Below are 15052 nucleotides of genomic sequence, written 5' to 3'. Positions count from 1 at the left end.
CTATCTTTCATTCCTCAAAACATAAGAGCGGCACATAAATTTCATTTGCCCTTTAAAATCCACGGCGTCACAAATTAGAATACGTAGCAAATAATAGTTTTACAACTGCAGAAGAGTAACATTAAAGTTATGAATGTGTTTTACGTTATACATTTACAAAACTGTATTTTAAAAATGAATTCATTCTAATGTAAGGGGTTTGTGTCATTTCCTCTTATCTCCCTCAACAAAATCAATTTGTGCCTCAGCCATCATCCTTTGCCCCTTCATGAGTGTCCCCCTCTTCCCCGTCCTCAGAGTAGTGAGCCGCAGCCTGGTGTCTGTTCCTGGACAGAGCATCTTTAAAGTGCAGGCCACAGTCCTCACATGTATACAGCAGCCTCACCTTGTTACTGTCTGGGCTCGCTCTCTCAGCCTGGGACTTATCATCAGGCCCCAAGGGAGCTGCATTTGGGTCAAGAGGACCTCTGGAACTCAAAGCTGCAGACGACTCGCTCTCGGGGCTACTGCATGTATTTAATCCCATGTTAGCTGACAGATCCTTCTTCGGACGACCAGCGGTTGATGCAGGTCCTGCGAGTCCTTGATATGAAACCCCGGCTCTAACTCCTCCTCCAGGTTCTGGGGTCAGCCCGTGAACTGTCCGGTAGTGAAAGCGGATCCCGGAGCGGTTGGAAAAGCCCTTATCACAAAGACTACAGATGAAGGGCCTTTCCCCGGTGTGGATGCGGGTATGGATCTTCAGAGCCCCTGATTGGGTAAAACTTTTCCCACAGTGGTTACAGAGGTATGGCTTCTCTCCCGTGTGGGTCCTCTGGTGGGCCCTGACCCCTGCCAAATGGGGGAACCCCCTCCCACAGAATGCACAGGAGTAAGGCCTTTCTCCCGTGTGAATCCGCCTGTGGATCTTCAGAGCCCCTGACTGGCTGAAACTCTTTCCACAGTCAGTGCAAGAGTAGGGCCGGGCACCGCTGTGTACATTGAGGTGGATGCGGAGGTTGCTGTGTGAATTGAAGGCCCTGCCACACTCTGTGCAGATGAATCCAGCTGGTTTGTGGGAATGGACAGAGCGCTGATGTTGCAGCAACTGTGACGGCCTGGGAAAGGAGGCAGTGCAGTGCATACATGGGTGTAGCAAAGATGAGGTCATGGCAGTCCTATCTCCCTTCTCTTGCTGCCGAGTGTGAGACTGGCCGGGCTGTGGGTGGCAGAGCTGAGCGCAGGTGGGAAAGGAATGCTGGCACGACAGACATGGAAACGGGCCGGAGAGCTGTCCGGAGTGGGTATGTGAGTGGGCTAGTGGAGGGCAGGGCAGGCAAGCCGCAAATGTGCAATGGTGATGGAAATGATGATGGGGATGGCTGTGGCCATGAGGAAAGGAAGATTCTGCTCCTTCCTTGTGTCTCAATATCTGTGCACAGGTCTGCAGGCTACGGTGGCAACACAAACAGGGAAACATATGGAAGTGGGACAGTGAGGAACCTTGGGATGGAGGACTAGCAGAGCTCTGGTCTGAAGCTAAACTAGAACTCTGCCCACTAGTCTCTTTATTCTCCCTCAGGGACGAGCCGGTTGACCTGTGCTCTACGTGAGATGTGGTGGTGCTGCCGGGTTCAGTACTGTCATCTCTTGGTAGGAACTGGCTCAGGTTCATGAGAGGAGTACTGCTGAAGTCTTTGGGGTGGTATATTGTGTCTGACCGTGGCAGTGAGGGTGCAGATTTCTTGGGTTTTAAAGTCTCGAAGGAAGGAGGAGGGGTGGAAAATGGGCAGCCAGGGCAAGTGCAGCCGTGAAGCTCATCTATGAGTAGAAAAGAAAAGGTTGCAATGAAACGTGTGCTACCCTAGTTTTCTCAGTCAACAGAAGCCACGAATCAATGAAATCACCTGCAAATCAATCTGGAGTAAGAAAATGTGTTACTCACACTCAACCTCTTGTCTATCCCTGACTTCTACACGCCTTCCTGCTGCCCCAGACAGAATCTGTCGGTTGTGGCTTGTTTCAGGTTTGTCCTGACCTCGTCCTAGTTGGTGCAGGGGTTCGAGTTGAGCGCCTTTGAGCCCCAAAGCTTCTCCTCCCGTCATCCCCCATGCAGCGTGAAGTACATCTTGCTGCTCCTTTACTGACTGACTGGAGGCGTTTCCAGATATGATAAGGTCGCCAATAAACTGCTGCATCTCCAGCCAAGAACACTGACCATGCTGCAATGAGGCATAGAGAATATGTATAATAGACTGCATATACGCTGCATACGGGTTATCAACGTGGCTTGCCTGAGCTTTATAGGCCGATACGGGACAGCTTGTCGTTGCGACAACGCTGTAAGCTAGCCTTAGCTTAAAGTAAAGACATCTCTAACACAAGAATGTCTGAAATGACCGTGGTCTAGAAAACGTATAGGACTAGCCTACTTACACTGTCAGCGGACTTTTCTTTGTCCATGAAGTAAAACACGCGTGGTCAGTAATGGCGTTAAATAGAGGCTCTATGTGTCAGCGGTGGGACCTTTAGACATGGCGCTGGCAGCATATGTAAAGCTGAGTGAAATATCGCATAAGCCTTGTCCTTTCCCCCATAACCCCGCCGTACAGTAAAACAAAACAAAAACAAAAATAGTTACATATTAACACACATCGTCATCTAGCGGACGATGTGTTTCCGGGGCTTTTAACCACGTGACTTCGAGTCTTTTGTCTATACATGGTCAAGACCTCGTCCCGCTTGCGTGGAAAAAAATACAAGTCCTTTCCCAAATGTCTCCCCTCAACGGTAACCGATCGATCGGTTGACAACGGGACGCCGATGTGTGTTTATACTACGGAAATATATATCCAGCTGGGAAGACCCTTCCCCTCTGTCACGGGGTTTGTTTCGTACACGTCCGCGAGCGCTGCGCGACCGTAAAACACGTCCTGCTCTTTGTTCCCCGTTCTCACAACGCAGTACTCACCAGCTTATCGGTGACTCCATAACCTTATTCTAACAGTATGAGTGGAGATTTGACAGGGCATATAAACCGGTCCAAATGAAATAAATATGCAATACCCGAAAACTGCGATAAAGTTTTCTTTTGGATATTCAGCCAGTCGGTATATTTAAAAGCGCTTTTCCCAATCGACTTGATGATATCGAATAAACAAAGCTTGGTGGGGGGGGGGGGTATAAAATACCTACCTGATCACCACCCACAATGCAGTCAAAAGTAGTCTGGAAAACACATCACTAATTTTACACACACGCACACACACATGGTATATATATATATATACACACACACACATATATATATATATATATACACACACACACACACACACACACACACACACACACACACACACACACACACACACATATATATATAGCGGTTTTCCCCCCCGAAACCGTCAATGGTGTTGATAGAAGTGCTCAACTAATGAAGAGCGGAATATCAATACAGATGCAGGGAAGAAGAAAAAATGTAATACATATTTCGTGCGTCGCGCACTCCATCAGCTGTCAATCATCAGCTGTCAACTCATCATGCTTGACTCACTGGATTATATATTACATTACTATATATATACGTTATATATACGTTATATATATATATATAACTTTGTTAGAAGAAACACTCAACGGTAGGAAAGTGCTCAACACATAAGGAACAAAATAATATCCAGTGAGTCAAGTAAATTTTTTACGAGACAGTACAAGCTGATGATTATGGCATGAAGCAGGCTTGTGCTGTCCAATAAAGAATTTACTTGACTCACTGGATTTTATATATATATATATTTGTGTGTGTGTGAAGCAATGTGTGTGTACCATTATACATTTATAATTCTATTAAACTACCTCACCATTATATGAGACGATGTGAAACGAGTGCAAAGTACGCAAAGGAATGTACTGCACATACCACAAGGCTTGTTGTAGGTTAAGTACTATCCGGTGTTTTTATGTTAAACTCAAAAGTCATAAGTCAAAACAACTTTTATTGTTTAGGAATTTCATTTGTGTGAAAGTGTCAGTGCATACACAACCCATAACCGGACAGATGACAAAAACAAAGTAGACAACATATCAGTGCAACTTGACAACAGTTTAGGACGTCCACTAATATGTTGGGTATGGTCGGAAATGTCCATAGATAAATAGTAATAAACACATGAATGAGGAGGTCAAGCCCCGAGATAGCTCAGGCATTCATATAATAAGTCTAATGGAAGTGAGCACAAAGCTTGGTCTTGAACAGGGGTGACCTTTATCTGCGGCCTGCAGGTATTGGCATTGCAGGCTGTATTGGTTGTGTAGTATGTGTGTGGTGTCCAAGGCTATTTGTAGTCCTTTCCTTTCAACCGTCTGCTGTAGATGCTGCTTAGAGGTTCTAGGTCCTGTCCAGTGATTCTGCTGCTCATGCTGATGATTTTGTTGAGAGGATCAAGGTGGACGTTGCTCAAAGCACCAAACCAGGCTGTTATGTTGAAGGTAGCGATGGATTCAACGAAGCACCAGCAGAAAGCTCGTAGAAGTGATCGGTGTAACCCGGAGTTTCCTCAGACAGAAGAGGCGTCGCTGACATTTGGAGAAGATGATTTCTCTATTAGGTCTGAAGGCGAGTTTGTGGTCAATTGTGGTGCCGAGGTATCTGTATGTCTCCACTCACACATGCAGCACATAGATGAATATTCTCCACATACCACAAGGCATGTTTTAGGCACTTAATAACCACTGAAAATATGCATCTATACTTGTTTTCTAAGTGTAAAACCACAAGAGTACTGTTCTACCCGTGGACTGAAAGATGTGCTAAGAACAGCAGGGACAAAATCGACAGTAATTGACTGGGTAAATATTACCATAGCCTTTTATCACATCACACTGTATACACATGTACACAGCAAATGCATGTCTACACAAAACTACGTGCACAAGCACACTGTGCACAGTCCAAGTGTCTTAAGTAATATTTTCACCAAAAACTGACAATATACTAGTGGCCTTCTCTCTTTATGTATCGACCCAATGGGACACCTGTGAAAGATGGTTTCCTGACTGCTGCTTTACAGTTCTGACAACCTCCAAAAAAAGACTTTCCACAGTTAAAATAAATACAACAAACTAAGTTACCTAACGTCTTGCCATGTTTTAAAACACAACCGCTGGGTTATGCGCAGAACATTCAAGTTTGTGCAGTATATATTCTGGCAAGAATTGCTCAGAATAGAAGGTCTAAATAAATCAATATAAAATCCCCTGAAAAAGTACTTTGCCTAAAACAAGCCTTGTGGTATGTGCAGTACATTCCTGTGTGTACTCGACACTTGGTTTCACATCACTTCATATAATGGTGAGGTAGTTCATTAAGACCTGGTATGGCATGAAAATACACATTTATATTGAAAAAATGTCTTGTGGTATGTGTAAATTTAGTATGTGTTTTCCAGGCCATGTTTGACAGCAGTGTGGAGGGTGGTCAGGTAGGTGTTTACACATTTGCAAGCCTGGAAAATACATATCAAATCAGTGAAATATAGTATATCCCCCAAACCAAGCTTTGTGGTGTGTGAAGAGTATAAATCAGCATCTTTGATAACATATTTGACATCATAAAGTCAAATGGTTAGAGTGTTTAATAGAGCGGGTGGATGAATATCAAATCAATATCCAAAAGAAAACTTAACCGCAGTATACTCCAAAACACCCACACCTTGCATACCCATTGAACCATTTTAGAAAGGAGGGACAAAAAAAAAAGTACCAAGTATCAATAATTACACCAGCAAGTATAAATTATATTCTTTCCCCTAAGAAAAAGCAGAAGGACATAGTAGCTGTAGCCTATCCTAGAAAACAAAAGCAAAACAGCATCAAAACTAAAAAGGGGCTGCCGTTTTGTAAACCGAGTATGTTACCAATTGTATACACACAAAAAAATGCAAAATCTCCACAGCAATAAAGATGCAAGTTACAACCCCTGATAACACAACATAAAACACCCAAACCCTCTCATTTTCATTACTGAAAACACATTTTGTGCTATATATACATAAGTGATGGTCCACACAACATAAAGGCTCCAATAACAAATAGATTGCATGACCACACAAAACTTTGGACATACAAATTTGGATGAAAAATATGTCAAGATGTGAAAGCTCCATCTTTGTCTTATTGCATAGGGTTTGTTATTAATTATATTATTATTTGCATTAGTACTATGCTACCTAGAGCTGCACGGCGGCTGTCCACTGCTCCTCGCTACACAGCTTGGATGGGTTAAATGCAGTGCAACTTCCCTACGGGGATCAATACAGTATATCAAAAAAAAAAACATGAAAATAATTACATCTGTGGTGGTTAGCTTGCATATGGGGGTCCACATCATCCCAGACTGTAAATTCAATTAATTAAATTTTAATCCGTGTGAGTAAAAAAAAGAAAGAAAGAAAAACTCTGAAACAGCTACAGATGGGACCACGTGGGACACCATCTCTCAACTTTCTGTTCCAATAGGGTGCTCTGTGGAATAACAAAAAACAAAAAAAAACCACTAATGGAATAAACAAAAACAGTCTAACCAGTTGTAAATCTAATGTCATCATTTCACCTGACAAATCATAAAACTGGCCTTTTTTCTTTTTTAAGATGTCAAAATTCCTCAATACAGAAACAGTCCATTAGTTCATACACTGATTAGAAATAAATATGTACAGTACTATTTATCTTTTCTACTAATCATTTTAGATGAACGTGGCCACAGTATGCACAAAAGATAGTATGCAAACGCATGCTAAAAATACGGTATTATGTATATCCTCCAGAACAGAAGTTTGATTATAGATGACACACTGATGAGCTTTATTCTCCCCCAACAAGTCTTCACCTTCCCTCACCATCTACGCATCTTCTCCTTCACACTGATATGGCTCTTTTAATTTTGATTAAGGTCTGGCCAGCAGTTTAGACTTGGTATAGGCCGGGCTTCACTCATCAACCTCCATCTTGATTTCCTTCGCTGGGCTTTCTACTGTCAGCAGGCAGGACTCAGAGGACACCATGTGAAAATCAAGACCAGGAGAGTCAAGCTCTTTCTTAATGTCAACTATTAGACCGGGAGATGTACTAAATTCCATTGGTTTCAGCTGCTTTGCTGCAGTCTGCCTATCGCTCTCTGGCATAGTCTCCGAACTTTTTATATTTTGTTCCACACAATCAGTTCTTGGGAATGTCTCTGTCTCTACCTCTTCTGAGAATGTGGGGTCTTCTGGCTCTATTTTAACAGAAGGTGCCTGGGTAAAGGAGGGCAAGGGAGAGATGAATTTTTTGGACAAATCCAATGGTACCACGCTGACTGGATCCTGTTTCCTGGCTGATACCAAATCCAGAGGGGAATCTATATGTAGCTGTGCCCCTGAAACAGAATTCACACCAACACATGACGCAGCCTCATGAAGATCAAATGTTGGTTCAGCTTTTGGAGCAAGTGGGAGAGCCACAGGGGGTTTGACCAGAACATCTACAGCAGGCAGTGTTTGGGGGACTGTAGATGGGACAGGAACAAATAAGACAAGGTTTAATGCTGGAGGAGGCAGTTTATCATGGGTTAGCTGAAACACCCCCTCTGATTGACCAGACCCTCCAGACATGCCTTCTGTCACATGTCCCTGACTGATCAGTTCCTTCACTGGTGCTGCAGGGATGTTTGTGACATCAGTATGGACTTTGACTGTAGTATGTGCTAGACTTGATGCATTCATAGAGGCTGTTGTTGGAAGTTGAAGTTTTTCAACAGGCTGAAGTGTAGATTTCATAGGTGGAGGAGAGCTGTTTGAGGCCCAACGTTTCTTGAGAGCACTCTATAAAAGGACAAAATAACACCTCACAGTATTTATCAACTCGTTCACATAGACACATACATAATCACACATAGATGCAGCAAGAGTTTGCCAGAGAAACAAAAGGCTAAAAACTCACCACAGAAGCAGGTATTTGTCCACAAGTCTTGAGGTGATTATCATAGCCCTGCTGTTGGGCAAAACCCAGTCCACAGTTGTGACAAAGGCGGGGTCTCTGGCCCACATGACCACCCATGTGAGACATCAACAGTGATGCTGACCGAAACCCCTTTCCACACTCGGCACAGGATAGTACCATCTGGTGAACACTAGCATGACTTTGTAGCTGTTCTGGAGAGGTAAAACTTTGACCACACTCCAAACAGCGATTCTTATTGTCTTCAGGTCCAGGCCCACCAGACATGCCTTCTGTCACATGTCCTTGACTGATCAGGTTCCTTTCTGGTGCTGCAGGGATGTTTGTGACATCAGTATGGACTGTGACTGCAGTATGTGCTAGATTTGATGCATTTATAGGGACTGTTGCTGGAAGTCGAAGTTTTTCAATGAGCAGAAGTGTAGGTTTCACAGGTGGTTGAGAGCTGTTTGAGGTCCAATGTTTGAGAGCACTCTATAAAAGGACAAAACAATAACAACTCACAGCATTCATCACCTCATTCACAGACACATACATAATCCACATAGATGCAGAAAGAAATTACCAGAGAAACAATCAAAAGCCAGTATTTCTAAAAATAAATTTTAAAAAAATTGAAATCCCACAAATGGCCAAAAACTCACCACAGAGGCAGGTATTTCTCCACAAGTCTTGAGGTGATTATCATAGCCCTTCTGGTGGGAAAAACCCAGTCCACAGTTCTGACAAAGGCAGGGTCTCTGGCCCACATGACCACCCATGTGAGACATCAACAGCGATGCTGACCGAAACCCCTTTCCACACTCGGCACAGGATAGTACCGCCTGGTGAACACTAGCATGACTTTGTAGCTGTTCTGGAGTGGCAAACCTTTGACCACACTCCAAACAGTGATTCTTATCATCTTCAGGTCCAGACCCACCAGACATGCCTTCAGTCACATGTTCGTGACTGATCAGGTCCTTCACTGGTGCTGCAGGGACATCAGTATGGACTGTGATAGCAGTACATGCTAGATTTGATGCATTCGTAGGGGCTGTTGCTGGAAGTGGAAGTTTTTCAACAAGCAGAGGTGTAGGTTTCACAGCAGGTTGAGAGCTGTTGGAGGCCCGTTTCTTGAGAGCAGTCTATAAAAAGACAAAAACACCCCACAGTAGTTAGTCACATACACACATACATAATGTCTGTGAATGTTCTCATTCATCCAGGTCATGGTTATCCAAAGGAGTTGAATCAAGTGCAGCTGGACTTGGTATAAATCCAGCTGCACTTGATTCAACTCCTTTGGATACACATACATAATCCACATAGATACAGAAAGAGGTTGCCAGATAAACAAACAACAAAAAAGCATTTCTAAAAACAAATTCAAATCCCACAAAAGGCCAAATACTCACCACAGGGGCAGGTATTTTTCCACAAGTCTTGAGGTGACTATCATAGCCCTGCTGGTGGGGAAAACCCAGTCCACAGTTCTGACAAAGGCAGGGTCTATGGCCCACATGACCACCCATGTGAGACATCAACAGCAATGCTGACCGAAACCCCTTTCCACACTCGGCACAGGATAGTACCCTCTGGTGAGCACCAGCATGACTTTTTAGCTGTTCTTTAGTGGCAAAAATTTGACCACACTCCAAACAGCGAATCTTATTGCCTTCAGGTTCCTGATGCCCCCAGCAGCCCGTATCCTTTTTGTGCATCTCGAAGTCCATCTTGCTGTGAAAATCTCTGAGACAGGCAACACAGTGAATACACTGGGGTTCACACTTGTGTTTCCAGTAGAGCCTTGCCAGGCGGAAGTGGCAGTGGCACTGTATACACGTGTATGGTAGCAAACCTAGATGAGAGAAACTATGTTTCAGGAGAGAGTTTTTGCCAGCAAAGTTCCTTGGACAATCTGTGCAACTGTAGTTGCGCTTGCGCTTTTTTTTATGTGCTTTCGTATTGTTTATAGGGCATCTGCACTTTTTTTTTTTCATGTGCCGTGCAAGGTAATTTGCTTGGGAGAAAATGCGACCACAATTCTCACATTGAAAGTTTGCTAGAGAGCGTTTGTGCCACTCTACATGCTGTTGACACCGTCTCAGGTTGGTATAGATACGCTTGCACAGGTCACATTCATAAAACTTGTTCTCAAAATGAGTGGTTGAAAGGTGACCCTTCAATCCTCCCTCTGACTCAAACTGCCTCCGGCATATGCGACAGTGGAATGTATTCACTTTGGATTGAGAATGTGTGCGAAGATGGGCACGGTAGGTGCTCATCTGGCAAAAACGTTTGCCACATTCAACACAGAAGTATGGCCGTGCTCCTGTGTGGAGATTCATATGATCTTGCAGCTTTCTGTTGGAGGGTAGCCGAAGGTCACAAACATCACAGCAGTAATCTCCTGAAGATCTGGGCTCTGGAACAAGGAGAAGAGGAAAAACCAAAATGTGCTGTTAATTATAAAAAAAAGACTAAATTAAGAGCAAAACATATATGCTTAAATCAAGATTGTAATGGGTCACACTTTAAAAACAAATAAACACCAATGTATCACAGAAAGTTGAATCAGTTCATCTGGACACAACATTTATAGGGAGAAACTTTTCATCACTCATCTAAGTGACCTCTTCAGTCTCAACTGACTACAGGCAACGCCATGTATCAAGAGAGTCTGGCCATCCTCTAATCTTTGCAACATGCGCTGTGATTGGCTGAGAGCCTGTCACGTGCTTGACGGGCGCCATGTTGTCTACCAACGTCTGGCTCTGTCACCATGATGTTTCAATGATTTTTCCTGCGTTTTCGGCCCATTTCTTGCCGATTTGTAGCAGCTGAAGGAGAACTGGTGTGTTGAGCAGCTTGGGGCTGTTCCGTTTGGCTGGGACAAGGCCGTATGATGCAACGATTTCCACAGGATGCACAAAGGAGGGCAGTTTGGACCGTGAAGAGTCGCAGGCTGGGCTGGTCCCCCTCAGCTTATTTCTACTTGTGCTCGGCGAGTTCATTTCAGTGTTAACGATTTTTCATTAAAGTAACTTCCCTAGAACAACCCAAGAGTCTGTAAGGTATTGATGTGTGGAAATCAGTTGTATAGCACATCCAAGCCGTGTATAACAGTTGACAGAAATCAGGCAAATGTAAACAGTGTCATATTGTTGTATGGGATGGACAGAGTGACAGGCCTGAGCCTGAGCCGCGGCAGTGTGTGGGTAGTGCTGAGATAAACTAGACAAGAGCCCCGATACAGAACCGACGCTGCACTGGCTAAACCTTGAAACAGGTAGGCCTAATAGTTCTCTAGTGTCCCTGATATTATTGCTCATTATCATTCACTAGTAGCCTACTGAATGTTGCAAAATATGTAATACTGGTACTGATCATCAATTTACCCACCACACCAGTTGTGTAGTGGATAAAAGCTAAAGTCTCTGGAGTAAATTCTTTGGGTTGAAATCTACATGTATGCAGCAGAGGCCCCTGCTCAGTGCCCGCAACTGTGTTATGACCACTGGTGGGTTTCTTCCTGATCTCATCACCTTCATCATGGACTGAAAAGTGAAACATCCTGGTCAGAACCAATCAGAAGCCTCTAGGCCAATGTGTTCTCCATTGTTATGTCGTTTGGGGAAAAAAAATTTACGGCCCGGGTGGGCCCCCTGGATCCACACATTATAGGTATATCTAGTATATCACCAGAACCATCCAGTTCACTCACACTTGACTTCAACTTCACTCACAACACTCAAAATATACCCGCTTGACACGTCCTTTCCATCATGCCCGCCGCTGCGTTTGTCATGCCTACAGCACCATAGCCACACCCACCGTGCCTGAGAACCTCACCCGGCACCCATCTCTGTTTGCCCTTATTTCTTTGGAAGTGCAGCTTGAGAGATCATGAAGTGAGTGCAATTTTGAATAGCGTGCACATGGGGCTGCCAACCAGTTGGTAGGCAATATGGCACCTGTGTAGCCAGTTGACCAGACTCTCTATACACGACGCTGACTGAAGGTATCCCCACCCTTATAAACAATACAGTGGCATAATGACCCGAAACCAACGATGGGTTTCATATGCAAATTGCCGTAACCATCGACTTGAGTTACATTGGCAATGCTTACTATTCACAGAGGATGTGCAAAATGTATAGAGGAAATTGCAATTTGTAATGGGGACATTTGATTGTTAATGTTTACCATAAACCAACACATACTGATGAGTACTTGAGGTTTGACTCTCATCATCCACTGGAGCACAAACTAGGAGTCATCAGGGGAGCTGTACCACTGAGCTGACAACGTTCCCACCGACATAGCAGCCGGGATAGGGGAGAAATCCCACATTAAACAGGCACTGGTTAAGTGTGGTTATCCTAACTGGGCATTTGTCAAAGCCAGGAAGATGCCCCCACAGTGCACCAGCCGATCAAAGAGAGGACAACAGCTGTCTAAACCTAAACCAGTGGTGATTCAGTATGTGGCGGGAGTGTTGGAAGAGTTGAGATGTGTATTTTCCAAACATCGTGTCTCAGTTGCTTTCAAAATCTAAAACACGCTATGCCGGAAATTGGCCCAGTCCAAGGATCGGGTCCCCAGGCACAAACAGAGCAATGCAGTGTACGCTGTTAAGCGCCGGGATTGCTGTGACTTGTACACTGGGGAAACTAAACAAAGGCGGGCCAAGAGGATGGCACAACACAGAAGAGCCAATATGTGAGGCCAGGACTCCACAGTCTACACCCATCTACAGGCCAGTGGCCACTCCTTCAAGGATGAGGATGTGCACATCCTTGATAGGGAGGAATGCTGATTTGAACAGGGAGTCAAAGAGGTCATCTATGTGAGGAGGGCAAAACTATCACTGAACCGGTGGGGGGGGGGGACTAACAGTACATCTGTCATCATCTTAAAATGCTGTGCAACTACTAATTAATACTATTGCAACTATTCCGCAATCCTCTGAATAGTACACGTTGCCATTATAAGTCTAGTTAATGGTCACGCCTATTTGCATATGAAAACGATTGTTGGTTAGGTCGTTATGCAACTGTTCTGTTTATAAGGACTGGGATAACTGCAGTCAGTTGAGACTGAGGTAACTTATATCAGTGACGAAACATTTCTCCCAATAAACGTGTTCAGATGAACTGATTCAACTTTATGTGACTTTCTTACCTGGATTATTGATCATGCATAAAGACAATAAATCATACCATTGTCTTGTCCTTCTTCCTCTTCCATGGACTCCTCCTCCTCTTCGTCCTCTTCCATGTCAGACGCCTCACTGTCATCCGTTTCCTCTGACTCATATATCTCTATTGAATTGCCATTCGTTTCTAGTTCGTCAACACCTGTCCTTCCATTTTCGGTTTTGTTTCCGCCGTTGTTTTCTTCCGATGTCCCGGGCAGAATTTCAGAGGCTCCTTGTCCAGTGCTGTGACCAAGTCTGTTGTTCGGACTACTTGCTAATGATTTAGCCGGAAACACGGAGCTTTTGGCTGCCTCGACAGAACACTGACTGTTAGCTTGTTTCTCTTGTAAGCGTTGTGTTGGAGGTTGAGTTGTATATGGTGATGCTGCCGCTGTGGCTTGCTGAATATCATTGGTTTGCGCAACACCAGTAACCTGCCGATCTTTAGGAACCGAAAGGTTGCATTTGACTGGCTGCTTCTCTCCAGATGTGCTTGAGAGAAAGGAGGTAGAGTGATTGTGAGAGAAAGGGGGACACGATGAAGCCAAAACACTTGGCTCTCGCACATGTGCCTCGAGTGGCTTCAAAATATCAGGAAACCCCAGCTCTGTCAGCTGAATATCAATGGTGTACTCTGAGGACATGACGGCCAACTTTGGAGTGGGCTGTTGGGATTCCAACACACGCGGACAGCGCAAAGTGTTGGCGAGACGATACGTGGTTCAAGGAGCATCTGAATTACTGCTGAGGCGAACCCAAATGTGGAGCCAATTTGCACAGATACGCGAGAACGGCAAATTATTTTGCGAAAACTTTTACCTAACGCAACGTATGAATCAACGATTCCTGTAGACGTTCGATAATTAGATCCCGAATGGACAACACTCAATGGATGATAGATAAGGACTGGTGGCCACCTCTTTGTCCCGGACGAAACGTGATGATGCTAAACCGATAGCCTGTGAGCTAGCGACTTCCGTAAATATACAACCTGAGCAACGGCAACATGAACGGCGTGAGTGCAACCCACGGTGAACCTTATAAACGCGACACGAATGTGTAGAAACGACTGCCAGTCAAGCCGCACGATTTTCTTCTCATCCGCTTCCCACGTTGTAAAATAAAACGAAAAAATAGCCGCATTTTCTCCCTAACTCGTATCCCGACATGTCCCGCCTCCCCCGCGAGGATGCAGCCCGCCGATTGGACCGTTCACCAGCGGCTAAATTCAGGTATATCCTCTACAAAGAGTTTGAGTTTAGCCGTTTCCTTGGTTGGGTTAAGGTGAGGAATAGACACAGGAGGAGGTTTATAGGGCAGGGTTTGGTCGAATTTAGGTGGAGGAAATAATAAGCTAGGGGGGGAAATAATGCAAAACGCTGCAAAGCACAGCAGGAGAAATAAGACGCGGCAGGCACTCGATCACGACTAGTGTCTCGGAGTGGAATTACAAACCAAATGCCAATCAGTTAACTGCCGCAGCAGTTTGAAGATGCAATCAAGACTCCATCCATCCATTATCCGAACCGCTTATCCTGCTCGCAGGGTCGCGGGGATGCCGGAGCCTATCCCAGCAGTCATTGGGCGGCAGGTGGGGAGACACCCTGGACCCTGACCATAATTTTATACTTATGCTATAGTTTCAGAGAATTATGCCTCTTATCATTTCCATACAAACTAACTAACCTGAACATTCTGGGTATTTAAGTTATGTGGAAATGGTCTGCAGTAAAAGTAAAAATGTTTATTAATTTAAGGTTATGGAAGAGAGAAGAAATGGCACATCAGCCAAAAAAAAGTGTTACATTTGGAGTGACGTTATAGCTTCAGCTATAATGGTACAGTTTCACTGTTGACACTTTGAGGCACGAGGGGTTGCTTTCAAAGTAGACT

At 44.5% G+C, this 15052-nt stretch overlaps 3 protein-coding genes across 4 annotated transcripts; all 3 read right to left on the bottom strand.

The window, feature by feature from the left end:
• Positions 1-215: 215 nt before the first annotated feature.
• si:ch211-79k12.2 (uncharacterized protein LOC568844 homolog) lies at positions 216-3013 on the bottom strand. 2 transcript variants are annotated; one of them, XM_056286592.1, is made up of 3 exons: positions 2951-3013; positions 1925-2201; positions 216-1800 (listed from the first exon to the last, which is right to left on the bottom strand). In XM_056286592.1, the coding sequence occupies exons 2-3, from the start codon at positions 2175-2177 to the stop codon at positions 245-247; spliced, it is 1809 nt and encodes a 602-aa protein (XP_056142567.1). In that variant the 5' UTR covers positions 2178-2201; positions 2951-3013; the 3' UTR covers positions 216-244. The 2 variants fall into 2 exon arrangements, with proteins under 2 accessions (XP_056142567.1, XP_056142566.1); XM_056286591.1 differs by lacking the exon at positions 2951-3013 and adding an exon at positions 2416-2639.
• A 3353-nt stretch (positions 3014-6366) lies between these two features.
• Positions 6367-8101, bottom strand: LOC130118449 (uncharacterized). The gene is made up of 2 exons (XM_056286897.1): positions 7960-8101; positions 6367-7841 (listed from the first exon to the last, which is right to left on the bottom strand). The coding sequence occupies exons 1-2, from the start codon at positions 8083-8085 to the stop codon at positions 6969-6971; spliced, it is 999 nt and encodes a 332-aa protein (XP_056142872.1). The 5' UTR covers positions 8086-8101; the 3' UTR covers positions 6367-6968.
• A 957-nt stretch (positions 8102-9058) lies between these two features.
• LOC130118466 (zinc finger and BTB domain-containing protein 24-like) lies at positions 9059-13239 on the bottom strand. Its single transcript, XM_056286920.1, has 4 exons — positions 13182-13239; positions 10010-10384; positions 9517-9706; positions 9059-9104 (listed from the first exon to the last, which is right to left on the bottom strand). The coding sequence occupies exons 1-4, from the start codon at positions 13237-13239 to the stop codon at positions 9059-9061; spliced, it is 669 nt and encodes a 222-aa protein (XP_056142895.1).
• Positions 13240-15052: the final 1813 nt, after the last annotated feature.

This window comes from Lampris incognitus, chromosome 9 (assembly GCF_029633865.1).
Source record: "Lampris incognitus isolate fLamInc1 chromosome 9, fLamInc1.hap2, whole genome shotgun sequence".
Lineage (NCBI taxonomy): Eukaryota > Metazoa > Chordata > Actinopteri > Lampriformes > Lampridae > Lampris > Lampris incognitus.
The sequence above is the reverse complement of the archived record's forward strand: the minus strand, read 5'-3'. Positions and strand labels throughout refer to the sequence as shown.